Genomic DNA, 19,332 nt, shown 5'->3' on the forward strand with positions numbered 1-19,332 from the left:
CTAGCAAAACTGGTCATTTTCTGCAGTACAAACCAGACCAAAACCAACTTTGTTATATCAACAGCAGCCGCTCGCCCTTTCTTAATTGCGCCAAAACATGCACATATGGCACTTAGCCAGTGATGCGTTTACAGCCGCACAAAAAGTCGGACAACTCCAACACCACACATAAAGTGTAATTCCAGGTCGTTACACTATGATTTACCAATCAAATGTGTGCTTATTCTAGTGTCATTCATTAGGAATCTTAATCTATAAATATTAATCATGAAATGCTGTTAGTATATTAAATAAATACTAATAAAAATATATTTTTTACAAACAGGAAGTTGCAGGAATGTACACATGATCCCCTGCTTACATCTCATTGTGCAACATGTGAATGTTTTAATGGGAACTAAATGCGATGTCTGAAAGGGGTACAAACTATTTCCAAAGCAGGACCTCCACCCAGACAAACAATACAAGTACACAGTTCATGAAAAACAATATTTTTTGTTATTGTCATTGTAAGTGGGCCTAAACACTTATATTAGAAAATAACCTCATGGAAATGACTGCTGTCATTTGATTATAATAATAAGAGAATGTTGTCTGTCTATCTGTGTTGGCCCTGCGATGAGGTGGGGACTTGTCCAGGGTGTACCCCGCCTTCCGCCCGAATGCAGCTGAGATAGGCTCAAGCACCCCCCGCAACCCCGAAAGGGACAAGCGGTAGAAAATGGATGGATGGATGGATGTTATTTAGTCAGATTTGGGACAGGTGTGCTGCTGGTGTAGCCACAGTGTGCACGTCTGATGTTGCTCACATGGGCTCCACTGAATGCTCAGGGAGTTTTTGAGTTTGCTCACACACATGAAAAATTGGAGGGAACATTGCTTGGAGTTATTCTGGACTACGGTTGTCCCGATACCAATCATTTGGTATCGGGACAACCGTAGTGTATATTGATGTGTATTGTATATTGATACTTTTCGATACTATTTAAAAATAAAGGGAACTACAAAAAATTTCAACATTGGCTTTATCTTAACAGAAAATTGTCAAGACTTGGACTAAGGTGTGTTTGTTTTCCCGAGATGCAAGTAAAGCTGGACTGGACATGGAGCGAAGGTAGATACATGTTTAATTTTACAAAAAGAACAAACGAAAAGCGCGCACAAGGCGGAAGTACAAAAACTTGGCTATTGAAACAAAAACTAAGACAAAGGCAAAACTATGGACGCAAAACTAATAAACACTTGCTGTGGCATGGCATGAAGCATGAATAACAAGGGTGTGTAGAGGGTGATGTCGCCAGAAAGACAGCCTGGCAACTTGAAGCTTAAATAATAGTGACATGATTAGTGAAAGCAGGTGCGTGACTCAAAATGTGAAAATGTGAGACAGGTGCGTGACATGAGGGTGTGAACCAGGTGAAACTAATGGTTGCTATGGTGACAAAGGGAGTGAAACCACGAACTAAAAAGTGTCCAGAAACCAAGCAAAACATAACTAAACAAAACATGATCACAGACATGACAAAAATCTTACAATACAATACACATATGTTTTTGTATTGCACTCAAACAACAATTTAAGAAGGTTAAAATATAAATTAAAAGGCATTAAACACATTGGGCTTTTCTTGTTGCACTGTAAGAACAATTTAAAATGTTTCCTTTTTACATATAGTCTGCCATAATCAAGTATTAGGTTAGAATATAATAAATAGCTTTATTTACATCCTATTAAATGTTTCATGATTTATGGTTGCCACTCCTGGTCTGTGCTTTAAGAAAAATAAAATTATTAGTCCATCCATCCATTTTCTACCGCTTATTCCCTTCGGGGTCGTGGTAAGTACTAAAAACAAAACTATGGATAAAAGTACACAGATAAGCCATATAGCAAGTAAAACACACTTTTGTTAAAGATAAAACACAAATTGTAGCAATTTGTTACAAAATTCAGTCATTTCACTTGCATTAGCTGACTGTTAATTGGGCAGTTTTAACTCAGCTAATATTTGGCATCAATCCAAGCAGCTGTGTGCGTGTCTACGTATTACATGTTATGTATCTACATGTTATGTATCTACATGTAGAGGAGCTGGTTAACTCATGAGAGTAGCGTGTGTGTGTTTATGAGAATGGCAACTGTTGGCTGAGTGACGTCAGTGAGTGAGTGGGTGAGCAAAGAGAGAGAGCGGTAGCGCTGCACTGCGCAGTAGAGTAATGAACGGGTCTGGTTGTGTACTGTAAAACTAACAATAAAGCAACCAGACTGTCACGAATCGGCGGCCTCGTCATTCTGACCTGAAAGCAGAGCTTAGCAGACCCATTGACGGGTAAAGTGAAGTGTGTTAACTAGGGGTGTAACGGTACACAAAAATTTCGGTTCGGTACGTACCTCGGTTTAGAGGTCACGGTTCGGTTCATTTTCGGTACAGTAAGAAAACAACAAAATACACATTTTTTGGTTATTTATTTACCAAATTTGTAAACAATGACATAACATACATATATATACACACAGGGTCCATTGCCAGGGTTAATGTGGTCAACATATATTAAATAAAAACTAAATAAGATAAGGCTCAGAATGGTTTCTTAACAAAACCTTTCTACATATAAAGTGCTTTTTTTGATTGATTGATTGAGACTTTTATTAGTAGATTGCACAGTACAGTACATATTCCGTACAATTGACCACTAAATGGTAACACCCCAATAAGTTTTTCAACTTGTTTAAGTCGGGGTCCAAGTTAATCAACATTAAACTGCCTCAAGTTGTTGCTCAGATTAAATAAAATGACAAAACTTTTATTCTACATATAAAAAGTGCAACATTAAACAGTTTCAAGTCAACTCAGCCTCAGATTAACTTTTCTTTCCCCCCCCAGCCTGGCTAACTTGGCAGTAAGAGGATATATGGGCTCATTGTTCTTCCACCATAGAAGTGGGTCAAAATCTAGTTTTTAATGCAATATGGACTTATATCTGCTGCTATAAAAACATTTGTATGTGAGGTGAGTGTGTGGGCGAGCGAGGTGAGTGAGCGGTAGCATGAGTGCGGGGAGTGGCTAGTGTTTTGTTGGATTGGCTGTGTGCAAGACCTCAATAAAGCCACGATTTGCAACTAATCACCGGACTCGTCATTTACCCTGGAGTCCGGAGCTGAGGAGACCCACTGCCGGGTAGAGTGAAGGGTGAAACCTCCGTCCTCCATTGTTGTATCGCGCAGCCAAAGTGTTCCCAAATGGGAGATCTTAACGAGGCAGGAGGGTCTTCCAGCTCTGGCTTTTACATGTTGTCCTAGCTCGGTCGCTGCTAACATGTGTACTCGTTCGGTACACCTTCGAACCGAACCGAAACCCCCGTACCGAAACGGTTCAATACAAATACACGTACCGTTACACCCCTAGTGTTAACCCAACGAAAACATCGACCCTGAAGGGAACGTCCGCCCTGTGCTCCTCTACTTTGGTCTGCACCAGAGCCAAACAGCAGGACAGGTGTAAGAACTACATTATTACCTGTCAATGTTTATAACTCCTTGTGCAGATCTGAATGTTTATTATTTAAATGTTTACCTAAGTTTGAAGCAAAGGTGGTAATACTAATCACCACATTTGGCGAGGCGTGTTTTAAAGCAACACTTGAAGCGCGGCGCTTCCTTGTTTAAAGCGCCAGCTTTACCGTAAGTTCTGAAGCCCAAATACCTCTATTTTGCACTTCACACCGTCTTTATTAACCAGTAGAATTGTCGTGTTTTGCCATTCTTCCTCTCTAAGATGTTATTTCTTGCATGTACTTTGTGTGTGCGTTTTGACACACTCAACATCATGCGCCTCGGCTCTGTAGTCACCGCCGCACAGCGGACATTCAGATGAAAGAACGGTACTGGTACTTTTCAAAGGCAGTATAGTACCGATTTCAATCAATTAGTATCGCGGTACTTTATTAGTACCGGTATACCGAACAACCCTATTCTGGACTCAAATTTGCCCTTTGAGAAACACATAAAAAATCTTATCACCATATTTTGATACAGTGATATGAGAGTATGGTCTACACTCATATTGAATATTGCTTCACAAACTGGGTGATTGCAGGCACCACCTTTTTAAAAGCGATTGAACATACACCTGGGGAGAGGTTGATTGGCAACACTAAATTGACCCTAGTGTGTGAATTTGAGTGTGAATGTTGTCTGTCTATCTGTGTTGGCCCTGCGATGAGGTGGCAACTTGTCCAGGGTGTACCCCGCCTTCCGCCCGAATGCAGCTGGGATAGGGTGGATGAACAGCTTTATAATAGAGCAATTAAGATATTTGTCAGAAAACCTTGTCTTATTATCTTTGTAAAGTTTTAGAGGAATGTACGTTTTTACACTGTGAAGACCTGAAACTATTCAAAATGTTGAGTCGTGATCGCATTTAACTGCGTGGATCATACTTGCCAACCCTCCCGAATTCAAAGATCGCTCGCCAGTACTCAAATGGCAGAACAAAAGCTACTCAAATAGTGAAAGGTAAGTGTTATTTTTTTTTTAAAGTAAGCAGCAAGTACAGTACAGTTAGTAGAACAACTGTGTTTTCATTACTGTTTACTATACTATATTTATATATATATATATATATATATATATATATATATATATATATATATATAAGAAATACTTTAATTTCAGTGAATTCTAGCTATAAATATACTCCTCCCCCTTAACCCCGCCCCCAGCCCACCCCCAGGCCCCCAATCTCCCGAATTCGGAGGTCTCAAGGTTGGCAAGTATGGCGTGGATCGTTCTCCCAAGATGCAGACTGGAACTCCAGAGGCAAAGTGCAGGTAAGACAACAATGTATTCTCATAAATCAGGAAGGAAATCCAGATGAACAAAACAAGCATGCCGATAGCACGAGAAGCAAAGCTAAGGAAAAGGCTAGCGCGAAAATTTAGCATATAAACAGGCATAGGAATCAAAAGATAGACGTCGTAACTGTTGCGTAGAGCACACAAGACAGCCAGACTGATTGTGGTGCAAAAAACAGGAATAAGTAGCTCTCTGATCAGTGCCCACGACCAGGTGAGCATCCCGACCACTAATCAGAGGCAGGTGAAACTAATCAGCACCCAGGGGTGCTGAAAACAGAACTAAGGGAGTCAAACTAACTGAACAAAACATGATCCGGGCAAGGGATCATAACACAAAAGTGCTATTTTCTTTAATAAATGTATATAAGAACAAGCTCTCACCCCTGTTATGGAATACAGCCATTAAAAAAAGAGCCACAGGACTTAACACCAAGTCAGGAACTAAAGGTGATTGCAAGATACAACACAAAATACATTTTAAACTGCTTTCCAGTCCCATTCAGGAAGAGCAGCACACGAGTTACTTTCAAAGTAAAACTAAAACCATGGTCACATGCAAACCAAACATGCAAAAAAAATGTTTTACCTATTTCAAAACGTTTGCTGTATGCTTGTGTTTTTATCTATTGTTAATACGGCATATTTAAGCAACATCTGATGTTGTGTCATTAACGTACATTGTCCTTTTGAAAAAATAAATACACAAACAAAACAAAAACTCATTCCTGTTAAGTTCAGTCCAGTTACTCTAATGAGTCATCTTAGGGAACTTTGTACAAAAATGACAAAAGTTGGTTGAGATAACCAGTTTTAGTCCAATATTAAAAGTTAATGCAAAAATTTAAGTTTATTTTGAGATAATTACAATAAGGAATAATACCCTTATACAACTTATACTGTATACTGTACGTGTCCTCTTTGAAGACAATTAAACTATTTTGGTATTAGTCACTGCATGACTCTCTAAAGCCAGTGTCAACATAGTATAAGTAATACAGTCATGAATAAGAACAGCATACATATTTTATGATATGATGTTTTGTTCAACTGAAACATTCTTGGGAGAAACAGACGACACCTAAAAGTCAAATCTTGATTTGCTGTCATTCTTCCTCTTTTATGGCTATTTCAGGAAGTGTTTTGCAAGCCATCTGAGCGGAAACCAGTCGACCTGTATGCGTGTATGTACTGTAAAATGTGTGTGTGTGTGTGTGTGTGTGTGTGTGTGTGTGTGTGTGGTCTTTGTATCTTCAGCCAACCGCGACCACTTCTCAACTGCAGAATGAGCAGACAGGAGGCCTCATTTTGTCCAAAAGCAGTACCTGTACTGTACATTATACAGTAAGTATACTATGTGCTGTACTGTCACGTTTAGAAATGATTTTACATTAATAAAACAAAAGTCCTGGAGGAATATGCTTCTATCAAACATACTGAAACATTTTTTTACGTCTGCAAAACCTGACCTGCAAAACAGTATTTACCACCATGAACCATCATCCTAATTAGTCATTTGAGTGTCTAAGAATCTGTTACATTTGGAATGCATGGCAGTGTTGGTTGTGTTCCCTCCAACGCAGAAAAACAAGCAGGAGCTCCGAGCAGGTAGGAGTCTGTCCTTTATTCCAGTGTTTTTCAACTTTTTTTGAGCCAAGGCACATTTTTTTCATTAAAAAAATACGGAGGCACACCACCAGCAGAAAAGGTTAAAAAATGAAACTCCACCAGGTTGTCGTGCCTTATTTTGAGTTTGTTTTTGTTTCCTGTGTGTAGTGCTTTAGTTCCTGTCTTGCGCTGTTATTTTGGTGACCCTTCCTGTTTTGCTTCACGCCTTCCTTTGAGTGCTATTGCCCGCACCTGCTTTGTTTTCGCAATCAAGACTATTGAAGTTGTGCGTACGCTATCCTTCTTTGTGGGGACATTGTTGATTGTCATGTCATGTACGGATGTGCTTTGTGGACACTGTAAGTTTTTGCTGTCGTCCAGCATTCTGTTTTTGTTGACTTTGTAGCCAGTTCAGTTTTACTTTTGTTTTACGTAGCCATCCCTATGCTTCAGTGTCTTTTCCTCGCGGGACTTGCCTTTTGTTGATTTTTGGTTTAAGCGTTACATACCTTTTTACCTGCACGCTGTCTCCCGCTGTGCTCTGCATATTGAGATCACGACAAACCATCCTCGACGCGTTCCAACTTCTACAAAGCAATGAACTACCTGCTGCCACCTACTGATATGGAGTATTATATGGTTACCCTGCCAAGCTCTACACAGCACAGGCACTAGACAACGGCACATTATTATGATTATTGATTTTGAAAAAATATTTTTGGGACCAATTAGGTGAAGTTGCATAATTTCCCACGGCACACCAGACAATATCTCACGGCACAGTGGTTGAAAATCACTGCTTTATTCGTTGAGGCAAGCCAAAATATACAAAAACTCAAGCCGCTAAACAAACGTGGAGCCAAAAAACCAAATAGTCACCAAAGGTGAACAGCGAGGAAGTCTATAATCAGGGAAAACACTTAAGCGCGGTGACAAAGCATAGGAAAATGTTGACCCAGCAACTTGAGCCGGGTGACTGAATACTATAAAGGGGAGTGATTAACCAAAACAGCTGGTGGGAACACTAATTACTAAACAAGGGCAGGTGTGGAGAATTGGTGCCCAAGGAAACCAACAGCAGACAAAAGGAAAGAGGGTACAGTCAGCAAACAGACTAAAACATAAGAAAAAAAGCTAATAAACAAATCACGCCATGACCCGGGTAACGGATCATGACAAGAATCATTCATAATAAATACTCACACACACCAAAACACCATCCATCCATCCATTTTCTACCGCTTGTCCCTTTTGGCACATTTTTTTATATTGTATAGTATGTAAAACACACAATAACTGAAATGAGGCGTCGATATGCAGTTACAAAATAAGTATTAGTTAGAACGATACATCTTTTTATGCTAGATTTATGACTTTTTATGTATTTATCATTTATATTTATCATTCATTTATGTTACACTAGTTTAGCTTCTTTTTTGTTCCTTCTAATCAATTTTATCCCATGTGTGCTTTGTATTATCTTATTTATCTTATTCTATTTAGGGCTATAATTTCCCTTGTTTGACGAACCAACGCTAGCAATGGTTATAGTGGTGAAAATAAGTAAAGCATGCTTAGCAGCCTAATGTACACCCAAAACAAAAGAGGAGACATTTTACCAAGGTATGCCTATAGGTCAGGGTGACATGGCACCCCAAACCATCACTGATGGTGGAAACTTTACACTAGACTTCAGGCAACGTGGATCCTGTGCCTCTCCTGTCTTCCTCCAGACTCTGGGACCTCGATTTCCAAAGGAAATGCAAAATTTGCATGGTTGGGTGATGGTTTGGGGTGCCATGTCATCTGCTGGTGTCGGTCCACTCTGTTTCCTGAGATCCAGGGTCAACGCAGCCGTCTACCAGCAAGTTTTAGAGCACTTCATGCTTCCTGCTGCTGACCTGCTCTATGGAGATGGAGATTTCAAGTTCCAACAGGACTTGGCGCCTGCACACAGCGCAAAATCTACCCGTGCCTGGTTTACGGACCATGGTATTTCTGTTCTAAATTGGCCCGCCAACTCCCCTGACCTTAGCCCCATAGAAAATCTGTGGGGTATTGTGAAAAGGAAGATGCAGAATGCCAGACCCAAAAACGCAGAAGAGTTGAAGGCCACTATCAGAGCAACCTGGGCTCTCATAACACCTGAGCAGAGCCAGAAACTCATCGACTCCATGCCACGCCGCATTAACGCAGTAATTGAGGCAAAAGGAGCTCCAACCAAGTATTGAGTATTGTACATGCTCATATTTTTCATTTTCATACTTTTCAGTTGGCCAACATTTCTAAAAATCCCTTTTTTGTATTAGCCTTAAGTAATATTCTAATTTTGTGACACACGGAATTTTGGATTTTCATTTGTTGCCACTTCAAATCATCAAAATTAAATGAAATAAACATTTGAATGCATCAGTCTGTGTGCAATGAATAAATATAATGTACAAGTTACACCTTTTGAATGCAATTACTGAAATAAATCAAGTTTTTCAAAATATTCTAATTTACTGGCTTTTACCTGTATACACACACATAACACTCAAGGGACGGCGTGGCGAAGTTGGTAGATTGCCAGCAATCGGAGGGTTGCTGGTTACTGGGGTTCAATCCCCACCTTCTACTTCTACCATCCTAGTCACGTCCGTTGTGTCCTTGGGCAAGACACTTCACCCCTTGCTCCTGATGGCTGCTGGTTAGCGCCTTGCATAGCAGCTCCCGCCATCAGTGTGTGAATGTGTGTGTGAATGGGTGAATGTGGAAATACTGTCAAAAGCGCTTTGAGTACCTTGTAGGTAGAAAATCGCTATACAAGTATAACCCATTTATCATTATTTATCTACTCATTGTTGAGTTAAGGGTTGAATTGTCCATCCTTGTTCTATTCTCTGTCACTATTTTTCGAACCATGCTGAACACCCTCTCTGATGATGCATTGCTGTGTGGCACGCACAAAAGTGCTTTCATCAAATGCACTAGATGGCAGTATTGTCCTGTTTAAGAGTGTCACAACATTGCTGTTTACGGCAGACGAACTGCTTTACGGTATACAAAAACGTGACTGCTGTTGTTGTGTGTTGTTGCCGCGCTGGGAGGACGTTAATGAAACTGCCTAACAATAAACTCACATAAGAAACCAAGAACTCGCCCTCCATCATTCTACAGTTATAACGTGATTGGGCAGGTATGCTGTTTATATTGTGGGTTAGCGGACGTGAAAACAGGCTGTCGACACGTCACTCAGGTCCGCATGGAGCTGGAGGGGGCGTAGTCTCCAGCTCCGCCTGAGTTTCGGGAGATTTTCGGGACAAAATTTGTCCCAGGAGGTTTTCGGGAGAGATGCTGAATTTCGGGAGTCTCCCGGAAAATCCGGGAGGGTTGGCAAGTATGCGTAAGGCGGAGTATTCTCGTCTGTCCATTGTGTGTGGAACTGTCAGTTTGCACGTCCTTTTGATACTAAGTAGTGCTCGCAAAACTGTGAAATAATCATTTATCACATTGCGAGTGATAAATGATTATATTTGCATTTTCTCCTACCAGTATTGTGGGCGTTTTGATGATCAGCTAATATTTTGCATATCAATGAAGACAGAGACACAAAATGGATTGCACGCCTTATTCTGCTCACTTAACAGACGCAATCCACTTTGCACATGTTTAGTAGATCAGCTTTGCGTGTGTTTTCAGGTTTGCACGTGTTTTGGTACACGCAAACCTTTAGTAAATCCGACCCTTGGTGAGAAAGAGCACTATTGGTGCAATAATAAATAATAAATGTAAAGATAAAAGTCAATCAACCTCACTCTGGAAAAAGGTTAGGGAGCAGCACAGCACACATCGTCAGCACGTAGACAGCAAAACCTGCATTAGAAACGTATTAGCAAAGTACTCACAGGAATTTTCCATTTGTTCGAGAGCCGTTTTGTAGCCTGGACTCTGAGTCTTCTCGAGTGATTTTACCATGGAACCAGGGCATTCCTTCATGAGCAGTGGTTGCAATACGCTTCTCCAAATGCGGCCTCTGGCTGATGATGGCTTGTTCCAGAGCTGTACCCTGCACACATCACCATCAACACACTCGTTATTCAAACTTACTCAAATAAACACACTAAATGTTCCATACCAACTGTCTAATACGATTGTACTTTTTATTTTATATTTACTGCTTTGAAGGTACAGGGTTTGACTTTTCACTCTCTTTGTAATACTGTTCAGCTTTTAGAAAACCCACGTTGTGTAAATCGTAAATAAAAACAGAATACAATGATTTGCAAATCCTTTTTCAACTTATATTCAATTGAATAGAATGAAAAGACAAGATACTTGAAGGTCGAAGTGGTAAACTTTGTTATTTTTTGCAAATATTTGCTCATTTGGAATTTGATGCCTGCAACATGTTTCAAAAAAGCTGGCACAAGTGCCAAAAAAGACTGACAAAGTTGAGGAATGCTCATCAAACACTTATTTGGAACATCCCACAGGTGAACAGGCTAATTGGGAACAGGAGGGTGCCATGATTGGGTATAAAAGCAGCTTCCATGAAATGCTCAGTCATTCACAAACAAGGATTGAATTGTTGAACAGTTTAAGAACAACATCTCTCAACAAGCTATTGCAAGGAATTTAGGGATTTCACCATCTACGGTCTGTAATATCATCAAAAGGTTCAGAGAATCTGGAAACCAACATTGAATGCCCGTGACCTTCGATCCCTCCTGATACTGCATCAAAAAGCGACATCAGTGTGTAAAGGATATCACCACATGGGCTCAGGAACACTTCAGAAAACCATTGTCAGTAACTACAGTTTGTCGCTACATCTGTAAGTGCAAGAAAGCCATTTATCAGCAACACCCAGAAACACCCAGAAACGCCGCCGGCTTCGCTGGGCCCAAGCTCATCTAAGATGGACTGATGCAAAGTGGAGAAATGTTCTATGGTCTGATGAGTCCACATTTCAAATTGTTTTTGGAAACTGTGGACATTGTGTCCTCCGGACCAAAGAGGAAAAGAACCGTCCAGACTGTTATAGGCGCTATGTTCAAAAGCCAGCATCTGTGGGGGTGTGTTAGTGTCCAAAGCATGGGTAACTTACACATCTGTGAAGGTACCATTAATACTGAAAGGTACATACCGGTACAGGTTTTGGAGCAACATATGTTGCCATCCAAGCAACGCCTTTTACATGGACGCCCCTGCTTATTTCAGCAAGACAATGCCAAGCCACATTCTGCATGTGTTACAACAGCGTGGCTTTGTAATAAAAGAGTGCGGGTACTAGACTGGCCTGCCTGTAGTCCAGACGTGTCTCCCATTGAAAATGTGTGGCGGATTATGAAGCGTAAAATACGACAACGGAGACCCCGGACTGTTGAACAACTTAAGCTGTACATCAAAAAAGCTTCAAAAATTGGTCTCCTCAGTTCTGAAACGTTTAGTGAGTGTTGTTAAAAGGAAAGGCCATGTAACACAGTGGTAAAAATGCCCCTGTGCCAAATTTTTTGCAATGTGTTGCTGCCATTAAATTCTAAGTTAATGATTTCTTTCCAAAAAAAAATAAGTTTCTCAGTTCGAACATTAAATATCTTGTCTTTGCAGTCATTCAATTGAATGCAATTTTAAAAGGATTTTTAAATAATTGTATTCTGTTTTTATTTACCATTTACACAATGTGCCAACTTCACTGGTTTTGAGTTTTGTAGTAGCAAACGTATCAGCATCATTGTATTGTGTACAGTCAATAGGCCCTTTTCCACTGGAGGAACCTTTTCAGGAACTTTCCCATTTATAAAGTTCCCTCTGTGTTTCTACCAAAAACTACCCGTTTTTAGTTCTTCAGGAACCTTTCTCCTAGCTCGGTAGGATTTTCAAAGCTACCCGGAACCTTTTCGGGGGCAGGCTGTGCTGTCGAACGCTAAAACATATTTTTCAAACAAACTAGCGCCATTGCGCAGCATGCGAGGACGACTTGTTTGTTTCTTACTTCTTGTGTATTTCTATTACAACTAACTTGACAACAGTGAAAAAGCGGAACGAAAGGTATTTATTTTTACTATAACAAAAACAACAAACTAAAGGCGCGCACAAGGCGGAGGTACAAACTTGACTATGAAACAAAAACTTACACTTAACGTAGACAAAGGACATGAAACAAAAGAACTGCTAAACGTGACATGAATAAACAAAAACTTACTTGGAACAAGCATGGAAACGATCATGGAACAATGGCATGGAATCAACGCATGAGTGACAAGGGTAACAGCAGATAATGTCGCCAGGCCGACCAACAGAAAAAGACAGGCTTAAATAACAGTGACATGATTGGTGACAGGTGTGTGAGTCCAAACGTGGAACAGGTGAAACTAATGGGTAACCATGGAAACAAAACAAGGGAGTGAACAACCAGGAACTAAAAAGCGTCCAAAAAACAAACAGCACATGGCCAAACAAAAACATGATCAACACAGACATGACACTGTGAACCCTTTCAATCCGGTTTCTGGGCAAATCACTCTACGGAGACAGCCCTCGCAAAAATGACTAATGATCTACTGCTAACGATGGATTCTGATGCGTCATCTATGTTGCTGCTTCTTGATCTTAGCGCCGCTTTCGATACCGTCGATCATAATATTTTATTAGAGCGTATCAAACCACGTGTTGGTATGTCAGACTTAGCCTTGTCTTGGTTTAACTCTTATCTGACTGACAGGATGCAATGCGTCTCCCATAACAATGTGACCTCGGACTATGTTAAGGTAACGTGCGGAGTTCACCAGGTTCGGTTCTTGGCCCTGCACTCTGTAGTATTTACATGCTGCCGCTAGGCGACATCATACGCAAATACGGTGTTAGCTTTCACTGTTATGCTGATGACACCCAACTCTAGATGCCCCTAAAGCTGACCAACACGCCGGATTGTAGTCAGCTGGAGGCGTGTCTGAATGAAATTAAACGATAGATGTCCGCTAACTTTTTGCAACTCAACGCCAAGAAAACGGAAATGCTGATTATCGGTTCTGCTAGACACCGACATTTATTTAATAATACCACCTTAACATTTGACAACCAAACAATTACACATGGCGACTCGGTAAAGAATCTGGGTATTATCTTCGACCCAACTCTCTCGTTTGAGTCACACATTAAGAGTGTTACTAAAACGGCCTCATCTCCGTAATATCGCTAAAATTTGTTCCATTTTGTCCACTCGCGACGCTGAGATCATTATTCATGCGTTCGTTACGTCTCGTCTCGATTACTGTAACGTATTATTTTCGGGTCTCCCTATGTCTAGCATTAAAAGATTACAGTTGGTACAAAATGCGGCTGCTAGACTTTTGACAAGAACAAGAAAGTTTGATCATATTACGCCTATACTGGCTCACCTGCACTGGCTTCCTGTGCACTTAAGATGTGACTTTAAGGTTTTACTACTTACGTATAAAATACTACACGGTCTAACTCCAGCCTATCTTGCTGATTGTATTGTACCATATGTCCCGGCAAGAAATCTGCGTTCAAAGAACTCCGGCTTATTAGTGATTTCCAGAGCCCAAAAAAAGTCTGCGGGCTACAGAGCATCTTCTATTCGGGCTCCAGTACTATGGAACGCCCTCCCGGTAACAGTTAGAGATGCTACCTCAGTAGAAGCATTTAAGTCCCATCTTAAAACTCATTTGTATACTCTAGCCTTTAAATAGACCCCCTTTCAGACCAGTTGATCTGCCGTTTCTTTCCTTTTCTCCTCTGCCCCCCTCTCCCTTGTGGAGGGGGAGTTACACAGGTCCGGTGGCTGGCTGTCCAGAGTGGACCGCTAGCCTGTGCATCGGTTGGGAACATCTCTGCGCTGCTGACCCGTCTCTGCTCGGGATGGTTTCCTGCTGGCCCCACTATGGACTGGACTCTCACTATTGTGCTAGATCCACTATGGACAGGACTTTCGCTGATAAGTTGGATCCACTATGGACTGGACTTTCACAATATTATGTCAGACCCACTTGACATCCATTGCTTTCGGTCTCCCCTGGGGGGGGTTACCCACATATGCGGTCCTCTTCAAGGTTTCTCATAGTCATTCACATCGACGTCCCACTGGGGTGAGTTTTTCCTTGCCCTTATGTGGGCTCTGTACTGAGGATGTCGTTGTGGCTTGTGCAGCCCTTTGAGACACTTGTGATTTAGGGCTATATAAATAAACATTGATTGATTGATTGATTGAAATGACATCAAATAATAATTATTTACTTTATTACATGTTGTAAAACTAGTCAGTGACACTTCATTTCCACAGTGTGGCGAAGACACAACAAACTTCCTTCTTGTTTGTCTAATCTTGAACAGGTTTGTGCTGAAAACAAAGTTTCGTTGTACTTGTGCAATGACAACAAAGACCTACCTACCTACCTACTTACTTGCCTACCATTTGTGATTATTAGCCTCAACTGAGAGAACAGAATGCTAATGCTAACTGCAAAGCTGCATTCAAGAATGGCATGAGCAGACTCTTTTTCCTGAGGAAGCTTAGGTCCTTTAATGTGTGCAGCAAGCTGTTGGAGATATTTTTTCAGTCTGTTGTGGCCAGTGCCCTGTACTTTGCAGTGGTTTGTTGGGGGAGCAGCACCAGCAAAAAGGACTTAAACCGCATTGACAAACTGATCGGGAAAGCCGGCCAAACTATTGGCACGCAGTTGGAGCATACTTGCCAACCCTCCCGATTTTCCCGGGAGACTCCCGAATTTCAGTGCCCCTCCCGAAAATCTCCCGAGGCAACCATTCTCCCGAATTTCTCCCGATTTCCACCCGGACAACAATATTGGGGGCGTGCCTAAAAAGACACTGTCTTTAGCGTCCTCTACAACCTGTCGTCACGTTCGCTTTTCCTCCATTCAAACAGCGTGCCGACCCAGTCACATAATATATGCGGTTTCTACACACACATGAGTGACTGCAAGGCATACTTGATCACTGAGGGTGGCCGTATAAACAACTTTAACACTGTTACAAATATGCGCCACACTGTGAACCCACACCAAACAAGAATGACAAACACATTTCGGGAGAACATCCGCACCGTAACACAACAGAACAAATACCCAGAATCCCTTGCAGGACTAACTCTTTCGGGACGCTACAATATACACCCCCCTTACCACCAAACCCCGTCCCCCCTAACTCCGCCCACCTATATTACATATATGTTATATTTTATATTGCTACTATTAGAGATGCGCGGTTTGCGGACACAACCGCGGAGTCCGGCGGTTGAAATAAAAAAAAATTAGATTTTATCCGCGGGTCGGGTCGGGCGGTTGAAATTAAAAAAAATTAGATTTTAAATAGATTCAGGCGGGTGGCAGTTAAACCAATTCGGAAATATATATACATAGTTAAATGTTGTTACCCACATACGAAAAACGAGCAGGCACCTGCAGCATATGCCACAACAGAAGAAGAAAAAAAAAAGAGATTGACACTTTTACGGAGCGGAGAAGGGACGCCTCGCCGGGGGTCCGGGACAGAGGCCCCTTCCCCCGAGAGCCGTAGCTGAGGTGATCCGCGAGAAGGGCCCGACGCACGTCCAGGGTCACCACCGCGCCCACCGCACGACACCCCGCCTCGTCTGCCTTCGCCGCGGCCGGCGTCACGCGCAGCAGGTAAGCAGCTTACCTGCCCGCCACCCCCGTGGCCGGGGGCTCGTAACAGGGGTCACTCCGCGCGCTCCGCCCGCGCAGCTTACCTGCCCGCCACCCCCGTTGCCGGGGGCGCGTAACAGGGGTCACTCCGCGTGCAGTGCGCTCACGAAAGGGGTGGGGCTCACCCTGGTGAGCCGAGTTGGCCACTTTTGGTAAGCAGAACTGGCACTGCGGGATGAACCGAACGCCGGGTTAAGGCGCCCGATGCCGACGCTCATCAGACCCCAGAAAAGGTGTTGGTTGATATAGACAGCAGGACGGTGGCCATGGAAGTCGGAACCCGCTAAGGAGTGTGTAACAACCCACCTGCCGAATCAACTAGCCCTGAAAATGGATGGCGCTGGAGCGTCGGGCCCATACCCGGCCGTCGCCGGCAGCGAGAGCCGCGAGGGCTAGGCCGCGACGAGTAGGATGGCCGCCGCGGTGCGCGCTGAAGCCTCGGGCGCGAGCCCGGGTGGAGCCGCCGCGGGTGCGAGAGACATCGCACCTCCACGCGCTTGGAAGTGCGCTCAGCGCGGCTCCCAGATGATTGCTGCATTGGATCAGTCTCCTTTCTTTAACAGGCAAAAGCTTTATAACCTCACTAATGCCTTGCATCGTCTATATTAGATATACAACAACGGGCGGGTGCGGGCGGGTGCGGTGTTGATTAAATGTTAATTCGGGTGGATGCGGATGGTTGACGACTTTTGTGATGCGGTTGCGGATGAAATAATTGCCTATCCGCGCATCTCTAGCTACTATGGTACATTTTTAGTCCACTTTATACCTGCATTACCCTTTCCATCCTTTGTAACTGAGCTACTGTGTGGAACAATTTCCCTTGTGGATCATTAAAGTTTGTCTAAGTCTAAGTCTAACAAGCTAACGCTCAAGCCATTGTGTTTGTGTTGTCAAACCCTGACATTTATTATTTATATTTTTTATTTACAGCTGAAATGGACCAAAAGGAATCGACTGACCCCCATGAATTCATCATTTACTGAGAGGACGACCTTTTGACTGTTGGACATTGCTGACAAAAGCCTGATATATTTTTTTTAATGAACAATTAACTTTATCTGTTAAATCGTATCGTTTTGTATATGATGGCTTTGTATTTAATTTACTTACTTTTTAGTAAAAAAAAAACTGTGACCTAACATTGTCCATTTATTTACATGGTATCAGGGTAGAAATATAGTAAACCATTCTTCCATACGTCATCAGCCTGATTTGTATAAACTACCCTGAGCTTTGAAATGCGGTGGAAACACAAACCACACACTTCTACAGGAACCTATAGACCCAGGTTCCAGGAACCAAAAGGGCCTAATAAATGTCCTTTAAACCTAAAAAAAAGACATTAAGAGACGTTAAATGTCACTCACCCACACTTTAAAGTTTGAAATATTATCTCACCAAAGCACAACACTTTCGCTTCAGCACTATGTTTGTGCCCTTTTTTCTTGCTTTTTATTTGGCCACGTTATCAGCATCCAACACTTGCTATTCACCACATACAGTACTGTATTTTTGTCCTAGTTTGTTTTTCATTGGCATATTGTCCAAACATGAGTTGATTGTTGATGATATACAGTATATTAATAGGGCTTTTTTTTAAATGAACACATTAAAACATCATCATTATTATTCTGAATAAAAATGTTAACACAATTAAGCCATCTTGGAGCTAGGAATGACTCAAGATCCCTGAAAGGGTTTTGGCAAGGTATTAGTGTCAGTTTATACAAGTAGTTTCAGTGTGGTATATGTACAAATGTACAGTTTATACAAGTAGTATTAGTGTGGTTCATGTACAAATGTACAGTTTTACAAGTAGTATTAGTGTGGTACATGTAAAAAATGTACAGTTTATACAAGTTGTGTTTATGTGGTACATGTACAACTGTACAGTTTATACAAGTAGTATTAGTGTGGTACATGTACACATGTACAGTTTATACAAGTAGTGTTAGTGTGGTACATGTACAAATGTACAGTTTTACAAGTTGTGTTAGTGTGGTTCATGTACACATGTAAGTAGTGTAAGTGTGGTACATGTACAAATGTACAGTTTTATAAGAAGTGTTAGTGTGGTACATGTACAAATGTACAGTTTTATAGTAAGTTTTAGTGTGGTACATGTACAAATATATAGTTTTAAAAGTAGTGATATTGTGGTACATGTACAACTGTACAGTTTTATAAAAGTTGTGTTAGTGTGGTTCATGTACAAATATACAGTTTTATAAGGAGTTTTAGTGTGGTTCATGTACAAATGTACAGTTTTATAAGTAGTGTTAGTGTGGTACATGTACAAATGTACAGTTTTACAAGTAGTATTAGTGTGGTACATGTAAAAAATGTACAGTTTATACAAGTTGTGTTAGTGTGGTTCGTGTACAAATATACAGTTTTAAAAGTAGTGATATTGTGGTACATGTACAAATGTACGGTTTATTCAAGTAGTATTAGTGTGGTATAAGTACAAATGTACAGTTTTACAAGTAGTGTTAGTGTGGTACATGTACAAATGTACAGTTTTACAAGAAGTGTTAGTGTGGTACATGTAAAAAAAAATTACAGTTTATACAAGTAGTGTTAGTGCGGTACATGTACAGTTTTACAAGTAGTGTTAATGTGGTATATGTACAAATGTACAGTTTTACAAGTAGTGCTAGTGTGGTACATGTACAAATATACAGTTTTATAAGAAGTGTTAGTGTGGTTCATGTACAAATGTACAGTTTTATAGTAAGTTTTAGTGTGGTACATGTACAAATATATAGTTTTAAAAGTAGTGATATTGTGGTACATGTACAACTGTACAGTTTTATAAAAGTTGTGTTAGTGTGGTTCATGTACAAATATACAGTTTTATAAGGAGTTTTAGTGTGGTTCATGTACAAATGTACAGTTTTATAAGTAGTGTTAGTGTGGTACATGTACAAATGTACAGTTTTACAAGTAGTATTAGTGTGGTACATGTAAAAAATGTACAGTTTATACAAGTTGTGTTAGTGTGGTTCGTGTACAAATATACAGTTTTAAAAGTAGTGATATTGTGGTACATGTACAAATGTACGGTTTATTCAAGTAGTATTAGTGTGGTATAAGTACAAATGTACAGTTTTACAAGTAGTGTTAGTGTGGTACATGTACAAATGTACAGTTTTACAAGAAGTGTTAGTGTGGTACA

The 19,332-nt window shown here is 41.1% G+C and overlaps 1 protein-coding gene across 3 annotated transcripts in view; it reads right to left on the bottom strand.

Annotated features, from left to right (window-relative positions):
* Positions 1-19,332, bottom strand: part of syk (spleen tyrosine kinase) — an 83,603-nt gene that overhangs the window by 45,272 nt on the left and 18,999 nt on the right. For all 3 annotated transcript variants that reach the window (XM_061980680.2, XM_072915335.1, XM_061980681.2), the window contains exon 3: positions 10,350-10,510. In XM_061980680.2, coding sequence (XP_061836664.1) covers positions 10,350-10,510 — 161 coding nt within the window. The remainder of the gene's footprint in view (positions 1-10,349; positions 10,511-19,332) is intronic.

The sequence above is a fragment of the Nerophis lumbriciformis genome, linkage group LG20, assembly GCF_033978685.3.
Source record: "Nerophis lumbriciformis linkage group LG20, RoL_Nlum_v2.1, whole genome shotgun sequence".
In the NCBI taxonomy this organism is placed as follows: domain Eukaryota; kingdom Metazoa; phylum Chordata; class Actinopteri; order Syngnathiformes; family Syngnathidae; genus Nerophis; species Nerophis lumbriciformis.